Below are 13253 nucleotides of genomic sequence, written 5' to 3'. Positions count from 1 at the left end.
TTTCCTCTGTTCCCTCCATTCTGCTCTTAGGCCCATCCAGTGAATTTTATCATTTCAGAAGTTGTGGGTGGTGGTTCTAAAATCTGTATTTGTTTTTGGTAAGTTCTGTTTGTTTCTCTGCTGAGATTTCTCATCTTTTTCATTGATTGTCTCTTTATTTCACTTGACATAGTTATATCTGTTTTACAACCGGACCTGATAAATCAGTATCTGGGTCGTTTTGAGGTTGACCTCTGTTGATTTCTTTTCTCTTGAGAATGACTCATTTTCCTGGCTCTTTATATGGTAAATAATTTAAGATTGTACCCTGTGCGTTGGGAATGGTATGTTGGACTCTGGATTCTATTATGTTGCTCAGAAAAGAGTTGGTGCACAATTGCACTCATCTCACATGCTAGTAAAGTGATGCTTAAAATTCTACAGAACTTCCAGACGTGCAAGCCGGTTTTAGAAAAGCAAGAAAAACCAGAGATCAAATTGCCAACATCCACTGGATCATCGAAAAAACAAGAGTTCCAGAAAAACACCTATTTCTGCTTTATTGTCTATGCCAAAGCCTTTGACTGTGTGGATCACAATAAACTGAAAATTCTGAAAGAGATGGAATACCAGACCACCTGACCCGCCTCTTGAGAAACCTATATGCAGGTCAGGAAGCAACAGTTAGAACTGGACATGGAACAACAGACTGGTTCCAAATAGGAAAAGGAGTACGTCAAGGCTGTATTTTGTCACCCTACTTATTTAACTTCTATGCAGAGTACATCATGAGAAACACTGGGCTGGAAGAAGCACAAGCTGGAATCAAGATTGCTGGGAGAAATATCAATAACCTCAGATATGCAGATGACACCACCCTTATGGCAGAAAGTGAAGAGGAACTAAAGAGCTTCTTAAAGTGAAAGAGGAGAGTGAAAAAGTTGGCTTAAAACTTAGCATTCAGAAAACTAAGATCATGGCATCCAGTCCCATCACTTCATGGCAAATGGATGGGGAAACAATGGCTGACTTTATTTTTGGGGGCTCCAAAATTACTACAGATGGTGATTGTAGCCACGAAATTAAGATGCTTACTCCTTGGAAAGAAAGTTATGACCAACCTAGAAGTGTGGTGTTGGAGAAGACTCTTGAGAGTCCCTTGGACAGCAAGGAAATCCAACCAGTCCATCCTAAAGGAGATCAGTCCTGGGTGTTTGTTGGAAGGACTGATGTTGAAGCTGAAACTCTAATACTTTGGCCACCTGATGCAAAGAGCAGACTCATTTGAAAAGACCCTGATGCTGGGAAAGATTGAGGGCAGGAGGAGAAGGGGACAACAGGGGATGAGATGGTTGGATGGCATCACTGACTCGATGGACATGGGTTTGGTGGACTCCAGGAGTTGGTGATGGACAGGGAGGCCTGGCGTGCTACGGTTCATGGGGTCGCAGAGTCAGACACAACTGAGCGACTGGATTGATTGATTGCTTTCAAACTGCATGGTCAGACCTCTAGGAAAGCAGTTAGTTCAGAAGATCAGATCTCAGTTCAGTTCTTACTGCTCATACATACACGGTTCAGGAGTCAGCCAGAGACTTGTACTAAGTATAAACACAGTATTAGGGTTTCCCACTCTCTCCCCTCTCCAGGGTTCCCTGCTTCTTACACCTCGCGTTGCCCCACTCTCCTTTTCCTAATTCCTCCAGCTCAAAAGGTGGTCTTTGTACTGGTACTTTAGCTTCTTGGTCCTGATGGTACAACTCTGGCTGCCCTCAAGGTAAAACCACAAAAAACCAGTACCTTAGCCTAGGCCAGTCACTTGCTTCAGCAGTTGACTTCCTTCAAAAGTTGCATTTTTGTTCAGTGTCTGTAGGGCCCTCAAGTAGTTTTTGTATTTTGACCTGAGCACTTACCAAATTAATCTGTCTACAGTGGCTGCAAGTTAATGCATGTGGATTAATTTGGTAAGTGCTCACTCATACAGGAAGCATAATTTTTTTGGTTTAATTTTTTTTATTTTTATTATAATTTTTTTTAATTTTATTTTATTTTTAAACTTTACATAATTGTATTAGTTTTGCCAAATATCAAAATGAATCTGCCACAGGTATACATGTGTTCCCCATCCTGAACCCTCCTCCCTCCTCCCTCCCCATACCATCCCTCTGGGTCGTCCCAGTGCACTAGCCCTAAGCATCCAGTATCGTGCATCGAACCTGGACTGGCAACTCGTTTCTTACATGATATTTTACATGTTTCAATGTCATTCTCCCAAATCTTCCCACCCTCTCCCTCTCCCACAGAGTCCATAAGACTGTTCTATACATGTGACAGGTAAATTGGAGTTCCTCTTGTGTTTCTTCCTCCAATGTCACTGCCCTTCTTCCATCCCCAGAGGCAACTCCTTTCACAAATTTTATATTGATCTAGTTTATAATTTTATACTGAGAATATAGCTTGGAAATTCAGAGTATGGGCTGCAGGTACATACTGCCAAAAATAATCTTTGCAAGTTACTTATCCTCCCTATGCTTTATTTTGCTCATCTATAAAATGGGGATAATAATTCTCACTGAGGTGTTCTTTAAAAAAGGTCATCTATAAAAAAGGATAGTGTCTAGAACTTAGTAAGGACTCAGTATATTTTGGTTATTGCTTATTTATCATTATTCTTACTACAACTTTAGTATATAATATAGTATTTCATGTGGCTTTAGGAAAACTTAGAGGTTTATTCTATCAAGTTTTTGTTCAATGTAAGCATTTTGAGTTCTAATCCTTTCCCTTTACAGCTTTGTTTTCTCTTATTTGTGTTGAGCTTATTGTTTTCTCTTATTTGTGTATGATAAAATGTATATTTTATCATTTTAGTCTCCAGTGCCAATTACAGTACCTAGCATATATTAGATACCCTTGAAACTTTATTAATAAGTTGAAATATATGTGTCATTAACTGGTTTTGTTAACTTCTTGATAAACTATTTATATGTCTACAGCTGTCTTCTGTACAGGGGGTAGAGATGGCAACATTATGGTCTGGGATACCAGGTGCAACAAAAAAGGTAATCTAGTTCCATTTCAATTCTGACAAGTGTGGTATTGCTCCATAATTTTGAAAGAATTGATGATTTCACTTGTTTACCACCAGGGGGCACAGGTTCATAATCCCTAATTCTTCTCTGGTTCTCAGGTTCTTAGTGATTTCTTCAAGTATTACCCTCCATATTTACCTTATGAACTATAATGCCATTTATCTAAATTATTAATGGGATTGCAATTATTAGTACATGATCTTTCATTTTAATTTTAAAAGTTTGAGGACTTTAAAGAATTGGATTAAATTAAATTTAATTATACTCACATTGCCCCCTAATGCCATTAAGCAGAAAGCAATGATCATATCAGAAAAAGAAACGGCAACCCACTCCAGTATTTTGTCTGGGAAAGCCCATGGACAGAGAAGCCTGATGGGCTAGAGTACATGGAGTCGCAAAAAGAGTCAGATATGACTTAGCAAATGAGCAACAACAAATGATCGTCTCCCTGCTTACATCATTAAAAAAAAATTATTTGTAATAGACTGTTTTTTAGAGCAGCTTTAGATACATAGCAAAACTGAGCAGAATGTACAGAGTTCTCTGTATGGCTATACCCGCTGTCCTCACAGTCTCTCCCCCAGTCAACATCCTGCCCCAGAGCTGGACATTTGGTACAGCTGGTGAACCCACTGATACACCATTATCACCCAGTGTCCATCTTATTTACCTAACATTATGGTTCACTGTTGGCATTACACATGCTCTTGGTTTTGACAGATGTGTAACTGGCATGTGTGTGCCATTACAGTATCTTACGGAGTAGTTTCTCTGCCCTAAAAATCCTTTGTGCTCCACCTAGTCATCATACCCTCCCTCCTAAACTCTGCCTATCACTGATCTTTTACACTATCTCCATGGTGTTGCCTTTATCAGAATGTCATATTATTGGAACCCTAGAGTATATATAGCCTTTCAGATTGCCTTCTCTCACCTGTCTACTTATACCACACTTTTATTCATACATTCGCCTACTGAAGGACATCTTGGTTGCTTCCAGATTTGGGCAATTAAGAATAAAGCTGCTATAAATATCCATGTGTTTATTTCCTTTCTATATATTATAATCTCACACAAGAGATGATGGTACAGTGACCCTGCTGGCTTCTAATTTTACTAATTTAAAACAGTATAATTATGGGATCTTATATATAAATGTTACATTCAGCATGGGAATACATTTCTGAAACCTAAACCAATTATGTTCTGAAAAAAATATTTTTCAGATGGATTTTACAGGCAAGTGAACCAAATCAGTGGAGCTCATAATACCTTAGACAAGCAAACCCCTTCAAAACCTAAGAAGAAACAGAATTCCAAAGGGCTTGCTCCTTCTGTGGTAAGGTTTTATAGCTGTGTACATGTGTGCAGATCTTGACAGCATCATTGAGTCTCATTTGGGGAATTTGTTGGGCATAAAATGAGAGTGATTCAGTTAGTGAATGAGAGTCTTTATTTCTTCTTGATATCAGTGGTTTATTGTTTAATACTCATTCAGTACTTAGAGTACTAATTCTCAAACTCTAGGGTGCAACGGAGTCACTTGGGAAATATGTTAAAAATTCAGTTTCCTGAAACTCATACCTGGAGACCTCCATGCATGCACATCATCTAAACTCATTAGGAGAGGGAGATGTGTGGTTTAAAAAGCATATTAAGTGCCATGGTGCCATATTCTGTAGGGCAAAGGAATCCCTGTTGTTGTTTTCATAATACTAACTGCAGAACAGATGTGAGTTTTTTTATGTTCTTTTTTTTTTTAACATACTTGGCAAAAGATTTCAAAATATTTTGAGAAACATTAGGAAAAATATAAGCACCTCTTTAGCATTTTACAGTCAAAGTTCAAACAGTGCCCACAATATAGCTTTTTTCTTAAAAAAAAAAGAAAGAAATTATCAGTGTTTCTTAATTTATTTTTCTAGTATTCCTGTTCTGTAGGGTCTAAGTTAATATTTTGGGGATGTGTGGTTGCTAAAACATTAGGACTTAAATTACATTGGCATGAATGGAAACTGACAGGGTTAGTATGTAGTCTTTGGAGGCCAGATAAAGTTAAAATGAGTAACTTTTCAGACATTTCATCAGATTCTGGGGCCAAGAAAACTTAGCATCGATTAGGAGGTAAAATTCCACTTGCTCCTTTAGATTTTTCAGAGCACGTAACCATCTTTTATCTGTAATTCTTAAGACACTCCTATATGATAATCTGGAAAGATATCAACATTTTGCAGATGAAACATGCACAAGTTAAATGAGTTTCCTAAGGATACACAGTAGGAATGATTTTTAGTATAGCAAGTAGACTTAGGTACTAAAATACTGTGTTAATCACCAGTTTTTTTCTTGAATGCAAGTCAAAATGTTCATAGTATGATATAAATTGATGTTTAGGTCATTTTCTTGCTAAAATTACTTCTTGGTCTACAGTATATGTTTGACTGATACTGCAGGGGAAAGATTTAGTCTAGTTCAGTTTAGGGGATAAAGGCATCATTTTAGCGCCTTGGTCTCTTAATAGTGAAGATTGTTATACCCCAAATAGGATTTCCTTCTTTTTTTTCTTCCTTGTGCTATTAGGATTTCCAGCAGAGTGTTACTGTGGTCCTCTTTCAGGATGAGAACACATTAGTCTCAGCAGGAGCCGTGGATGGGTAAGAAGAGTCTTTATTTATTGGTTCTTTTGATGAGCTATCTTTCATGAACTGTGATAGAGAAGTCACCTAATCCCATTGTAATTTAATGTGCGTGCTTTTAAATTTCAACATAGTACCCAGCTGAGAAGAACTCTAGATCACACTGAAAAATATCTAGTTATTAGAGCTCTTGCTCAAATAATTAAATGAGATAATTGTCACAGTTAGCACATTGTCTAGCACTTAGGAGCAGCATTGGCACTTGTTGCTGCTGCTGTTACAGAGAAGCTTGATGGTAACTTGCTTGTGTGAGCTGCATAATTTAATCAATGGTTTCCCATTATATTTAAAAGATATGTTTATATTTTACTGTAGTCTGTTGTGTGTAAGATAGCATTGTGTCTAAAAATGTCAATGTACAGACCTTAATTTAAAAATATTTTATTGCTGGGAAATGCCAAAACAATTAAAATGGTAACATCACAGATCACTATAGCAAAAATAATAATGATGAAAAATGGAAGCATTAGGAGAACTACTAAAATGTGACATAGAGACATGAAATGAGAAGATGCTGTTGGAAAAATGGTACCTATAGACTTACCACAACCTTCAATTTGTGAAAAAATGAAATATCTGCAAAGCACAGTGAAATGAGATATGCCTATATTTTGGGTTTTGTCTTCTCTAGTTCAGTAGTATCCTAAAAGACAGAACCTGATTCTGGGCATGTAACTGGCATTTCAGGGAGTACTCTAACTAGATTGATGTTAAGGCCTAAGGACTTACACATACTTTCCATCCATGATTGGTCTGAATTTTGGGAACTTTATACTTCTGTATAAGTTTGTGATACTTCTTGATTTTTTGCTTTGTTGAAATTTAAGTTCATTGAGTACAGGGGCTCCTTCTTTTTAAAATATTCTTCTTTGCCCTCTTTTTGCCCATTATATCTCCCAAGATATCCCTCCCTTCAAAAATTTTAATTTAAAAATATAATGGCTTAATAAACTAAGGTTTCTGTTGTGTCCTCTAAACACTAAAACTCTTCTGTGGACCAAATTCTCAGGCACAAATGAAGGATTATCTAAAGATTATTAGTTATATTTGTAAATGGCTTTCTTTGTGAAAGCTTTCTTTCCAAGGAATACTGCCCTCTTATAACCAAGCTTGTGTTTTCAAGTTGTCTACAAAGTAGATCTTGAAAATTAGGAAAATTATCCCAATAGGTGAAATGTAAAAATACTCTATTTCACAGGAAAGTTTGTTTAGACTACATTTCTTAAAGAATTAATGTATAGGGATACAACCATAAGGACACAGTTTTGTACTTAATGATGTCAAAGGTTACATGCGGAATGTTAAAGGCTTAGGAAGTGTGTGGTTTTTTTTTTTTTTTTTCTGGAAACAATGAAACAATGACTATCAGCACTCAACCTTCATCTTCCTTTTCCGCTCTTTTCAAGTAAACTCAGGGAAACCCATCTGTGGGTCAGAACACATCTGTTTCCGTTCTGCTAGAATTGTTAGCCTGACATTGGAGACAAGAGTATGAGATAGTTCAATCTATTTCCCAATGAAATATCCTCACTGTAGCTGGTTGATGTGCCAGAGGAATTAGATTAAAAGTCGTTTCACATTCAAACGTAGTTGAAACTGATTGGTGTTGGAAAAGGACTACAAAATAACTATTTTTTAACCTTGATTTTTAGCATAATCAAAATATGGGATTTACGTAAGAATTATACTGCTTATCGACAGGAACCCATAGCATCCAAGTCTTTCCTGTACCCAGGTAGCAGCACTCGAAAACTAGGTAAGCCTTATTCATTCTGTTGGACTCTTTTGTAGGGCTTTTTTGGATATGTAAGTTTTGTCAAAATTTTAAAATAAATATCAAACTAGTTTTCAGCAACTGTTATTCTCAGCTGACTTAGGAAACTAGTATATGAAAGTATCTTTTTGAAGTTACAAAAACTTAGAAGAATAATTTTGGTTTGTAGAAATTTGGGGGAATCAGAATAGGGATGATACTTGTAATGAAATGATCTAAAAAGATCATTTTCACCTCTGATCTACTCTGTCATCAGCCCTTGCTAACTCATTCCTTTTTCCAGGATACTCAAGTCTGATTTTGGATTCTACTGGCTCCACTTTATTTGCTAACTGCACAGATGACAACATCTACATGTTCAATATGACTGGATTAAAGACTTCTCCAGGTAGGGTCTTAGTCATTCAAATTCTTTCCTAAAAATAATATGGGTTTTTTTCATTAATGATAATTTAATGTTGTTTGTGGTTTTTGTACTGAATTTATGAAGACATAAAGGGGCTTTGGGGTCTTTGATTAGCTCCAGTGATGTTTTAATTCATAGGTGTACTTATCTTGTGGTTTCACAAGTGAACAGAATCCTGCTCCATGTGGTGGCTTAATTTTAATAGTAAGTCTTTCCCGAAATTATGCCCCTTCCACTCCAGTACTCTTGCCTGGAAAATCCCATGGACGGAGGAGCCTGGTAGGCTGCAGTCCATGGGGTCGCTAAGAGTTGGACACAACTGAGCGACTTCACTTTGACTTTTCACTTTCATTCATTGGAGAAGGAAATGGCAACCCACTCCAGTACTCCTGCCTGGAAAATCCCATGGACGGAGGAGCCTGGAAGGCTGCAGTCCATGGGGTCGCTGAGGGTTGGACATGACTGAGCGACTTGACTTTGACTTTTCACTTGCATTCATTGGAGAAGGAAATGGCAACCCACTCCAGTATTCTTGGCTAGAGAACCCCAGGGATGGGAGAGTCTGGTGGCCTGCCGTCTATGGGGTCGCACAGAGTCGGACATGACTGAAGCGACTTAGCAGCAGCAGCAGCAGCAGATATACTTAAGATTATTTCAATATTTGTGGGATAGAGAAGGCTGTTCTGTTCAGCTTTTGTCCTGTATGTGGGTTATTTGTTAAAGTTAGGGGGCTTAGTTTTAAGCCCTCAAAATAGTCCCTACCCACCTCAGCCTTCTCATTAATGTTGGACAGAGGCTATTTTATCTCTGGATGTTTTTCCTAATCTCATTTTTTTTCTCTTTAAGAAAATTATAAGTGGAATATATAATTTATAAATGGACTATAAAAAGCTTATATATTTTATATTTATATATATTACATATATTTATAAGTGGAATATATAAAGCTAATAAATGACATTTTAAAAAATTAGTTTCTCAAGCATACTCTCAAGAGGGTTAGAGTTACATCATCTTGAGGACATTATCAGTTGTTTAAGCAAGCTACATACTTGTAACCTACCTACTTATTTCTCATATATAACTGTCAGAAAAAGACTTTGAATTCTATAACCAATCCCTAGAGCTACCCAGTTCCCACTAAAGTAAGATACATGGATAAAAAAGAAATCTTGAAATAGTGCAGAATTTAGCTGGGCATTTACAGAAGTTTCCTAAGACTGACCCCAAGCCATTATTAGGACTTCAGTACCTATGACAGTATCATACATGGCATTTTTAATGCCCTGCGTTAGGTCTGATGTTGTCTAAACAAGAGTAAGAATGTAAACAAGAAAAGGAAAGAGGTTTTATAACTTTGCTTGCTATCTCCTTGATTGAAATTAGAACTTGAACAACTCTTGGTTTATTTAACCATATAAAACAAACTCTTCAAATTTTTTCCCTAGAAGATGAAAGCCTAATTATATTATCAGATGTCCAAGATCATTTTGTTATGTGTGACACCAAAAGGGGCCTTAAATTTAGTTGTTCTTCTGCCATCAAACAAATATGCCCAAGGCCACTTAACTAATAATTTAATAACCTTTCCTCTGTACTCCTGAAATTGTTTTATTGGCTCTCATATATAGATAGGTAGGTAGGTAGGCAGATAGGTATGTTCCTTAGAAATTGACAGATATGTGTGTGAGAGAGAAAGAGAGATCTAGTAATTGCTTGTCTTTTTCAAAACTTGAGGTCCTGAAGTCAGTACTTGATGTTCTATACCTTTAGTTCACAGCACTTTATTATACTAAGTGATGTTTATAAGGACAACTCTGAAGCATCTTCAGTTCAGTTCAGTTGCTCAGTCGTTTCCGACTCTTTGCAACACCATGAATCGCAGCACGCCAGGCCTCCGTGTCCATCACCAACTCCCAGAGTTCACTCAAACTCATGTCCATTGAGTCAGTGATGCCATTCAGCCATCTCACCCTGTGTCATCCCCTTCACCTCCTGCCAACAATCCCTCCGAGCATCAGGTTCTTTTCCAATGAGTCAGCTCTTTGCATCAGGTGGCCAAAGTATTGCAGTTTCAGCTTTAGCATCAGTCCTTCCAACAAACACCCAGGACTGATCTCCTTCAGGATGGACTGGTTGGATCTCCTTGCAGTCCAAGGGACTCTCAAGAGTCTTCTCCAACACCACACTTCAAAAGCATCAATTCTTCGGTGCTCAGCTTTCTTTATAGTCCAACTCTCACATCCATACATGACCACTGGAAAAACCATAGCCTTGACCACACAGACCTTTGTTGGCAGAGTAATGTCTCTGCTTTTGAATATGCTCTCTAGGTTGGTCATAACGTTCCTTCCAAGGAGAAATCATCTATTAATTTCATGGCTGCAGTCACCATCTGCAGTGATTTTGGAGCCCCCAAAAATAGTCAGCCACTGTTTGCACTGTTTCCCCATCTATTTCCCATGAAGTGGTGGGACCAGATGCCATGATCTTAGTTTTCTGAATGTTGAGCTTTAAGCCAACTTTTTCACTCTCCTCTTTCATTTTCATCAAGAGGCTTTTTAGTTCCTCTTCACTTTCTGCCATAAGGGTGGTGTCATCTGCATATCTGAGGTTATTGATATTTCTCCAGGCAATCTTGATTCCAGCTTGTGCTTCTTCCAGCCCAGTGTTTCTCATGATGTACCCTGCATAGAAGTTAAATAAGCAGGGTGACAATATACAGCCTTGACGTACTCCTTTTCCTATTTGGAACCAGTCTTTTGTTCCATGTCCAGTTCTAACTGTTGCTTCCTGACCTGCATACAAATTTCTCAAGAGGCAGGTCAGGTGCTCTGGTATTCCCATCTCTTTCAAAATTTTCCACAGTTTATTGTGATCCACACAAGTCAAAGGCTTTGGCATAGTCAATAAAGCAGAAATAGATGTTTTTCTGGAACTCCCTTACTTTTTCAATGATCCAGCAGATGTTGGCAATTGAAGCATCTTAATGAAGCATTTTAAGAGCCCAAATTGTCAACAATTAAACTAATTAAAGCCAATATAGGTTTAGAAGGATTTTTTTCTATAAACTTTATGTTGGCTTTCTTAGACCAGCAGAGGGCAATAAATACTTAAGAGTTTAGTGGAAAATTTGGTCTAGTTTTCCATTCATAGCTAAGAGCTGAGAAAGATGAACAATTATAGTTTTGGAATTGTATTCAGAATAAAGGATCCTGTTTATTTTGTGAGGATTTATCTGTCATAGTAACTCTATAATACATGTATCTGAATTGATTCATGTCTTGCTTAACTTTAACAGTTGCAGTATTTGATGTGGCAGTGTATTTGACATGCAGGGTTTTTCTTGAAAAGCTCTAAATACAAACTTTGTTTTTTAATCCAATTTTTTATTCTAGCAAAAGGAAGAGATTTTTGTGAGTAGTTATAGAAAGCTGTTGAGTTCAGTTCAGTTCAGTCTTCAGTTGTGTCCGGCTCTTTGCGACTCCATGAACCGCAGCACACCGGGCCTCCCTGTCCATCACCAACTCCCGGAGTCCACCCAAACCCATGTCATTGAGTCACTGATGCCATCCAACCATCTCATCCTCTGTCATCCCCTTCTCCTCCTGCCCTCAATCTTTCCCAACATCAGAGTCTTTTCAAATGAGTCAGCACTTCACCTCAGGTGCCCAAAACATTGGAGTTTCAGCTTCAACATCAGTCCTTCCAATAATAATTCTTTTTTCCCCCTCCGTTAGAAGATTGCAGTGAAGTATTTTTTCCTTCCTGAACGTATCCTTAAATTTTCCAATGACCGAGATGTTTTTCCTTTAATTTCCTAGTAGAGTTCTAATGCCTGAGGCCTCAGCTTTTGGTCTCCTTAGGATGGAATTAAGGAGATTCCTAGATTGGATAGTGAGAAGTCTAAACCTAACCTAGTTGGAGTATCTTATATATGAATATATAGTTTACCTCATTGGCCACTTCTACTCTTCAGCCTACTTAAAGTCGAGTTTAAAGGTTACCGCATCTCAGATAGACTATCCATAAATCTTAATTCTCCTTTCACTGATTTTTACCTATTCATACAACAAATGTTTGAAGATTTCCTCTGTAAAGCATTATAAAATCTGAAGTCTAGTAAAGAAAGAAAAAGATATTTGTGAAATATATCCTTAAGAGGTTTGAAGTTAATTTAAGAGGAAGAAAGACCAATGTTTAATGCAATGGAAAAAACCTAGCCTGGGGTGGAAAGAGAGGGTCTGACAAAGGCATTTTTACTAAAGGATTGGACACTGACTCTGTTCTTCCTTTGAGAATATTTTTTGTCCCTTTCTTCTCAATAGCTAACTCCATACCAAGTATTTGGGCTTAGATCATGAGATTGGGTCTAATATAAAGCCTTTTCCTAGGATTTCCTTTCTTTTTCTGCCACTGTCCAGTTCTTTTTAAACTGCTGACTTACTTGACCATCTGCTTCATTAGTCAATACATTAATAAACTTATTAGGATATGTATACTGTCTGCATTTATTTGAACACTGGAAATGAAGTAATTTGATTTTTTTCCTTCTGGCAGTGGCTGTCTTCAGTGGACATCAGAACTCTACCTTTTATGTTAAATCCAGTATTAGTCCAGATGACCAGTTTTTAGTCAGTGGCTCAAGTGATGAAGCTGCCTACATCTGGAAGGTAAGTTACCAAACTTTAGCCTTTCTATATCAGATGTTAAGTAAAAATTGCTTTTTGCCTCTAAATACAGCTGAAACTTCACCCTGACTGTGACAAAATATATCATACTTTCACTGTACGCTTCTCAGAAATCTAAATCCATATCCTCCAGCAGATTTACAGATTATGAGGAAGTTGAGAATTCAGAAGACTGAAAAGACTCTTAAATACTTTGTCCTGCTTCCTGGAAAAACATGCTGTACTGCCTTACTGCCCTGTGTTTTCGGACTCTCATAAAATTTGGAACAGTAACAGAGCACAGTATTTGAATCCTACACGCCAGTCACCCATAGAGCCTTGCACAAAACACTCATTCAAAAATGTTCATGGAATAATTGTGTTTTTTACTCTCCTCTAAGTGGGTAGTTGTCAGGTTATTAAAATAGATGTGGCTGCTTTGTCAGTTTTGTGTTTCTTTAATAGCATTATTTATTCATTTATTTACAGATTCCCCATTTCTGTTACACGAATTTATAATTTTTTGTTTTTTCATTTTAAATAGTGGTTCTAAAGCAGCTACTATAGGCTAAGAAATTTAAAGCTATTCATTTGAAGTCAAGAGGAGAAAACTGAAATACAAGTAGCATTTCC

The 13253-nt window shown here is 37.4% G+C and overlaps 1 protein-coding gene across 1 annotated transcript in view; it reads left to right on the top strand.

Moving 5' to 3' along the window:
• Positions 1–13253, top strand: part of DTL (denticleless E3 ubiquitin protein ligase homolog) — a 50354-nt gene that overhangs the window by 15790 nt on the left and 21311 nt on the right. The window contains exons 6-11 of the mRNA XM_027565657.1: positions 2976–3041; positions 4301–4413; positions 5655–5728; positions 7423–7526; positions 7828–7932; positions 12511–12623. Coding sequence (XP_027421458.1) covers positions 2976–3041; positions 4301–4413; positions 5655–5728; positions 7423–7526; positions 7828–7932; positions 12511–12623 — 575 coding nt within the window. The remainder of the gene's footprint in view (positions 1–2975; positions 3042–4300; positions 4414–5654; positions 5729–7422; positions 7527–7827; positions 7933–12510; positions 12624–13253) is intronic.

Source organism: Bos indicus x Bos taurus, chromosome 16 (assembly GCF_003369695.1).
Source record: "Bos indicus x Bos taurus breed Angus x Brahman F1 hybrid chromosome 16, Bos_hybrid_MaternalHap_v2.0, whole genome shotgun sequence".
NCBI lineage: Eukaryota > Metazoa > Chordata > Mammalia > Artiodactyla > Bovidae > Bos > Bos indicus x Bos taurus.
Note: the sequence above shows the minus strand (reverse complement) of the source record. Positions and strands in the feature narration are given on the sequence as shown.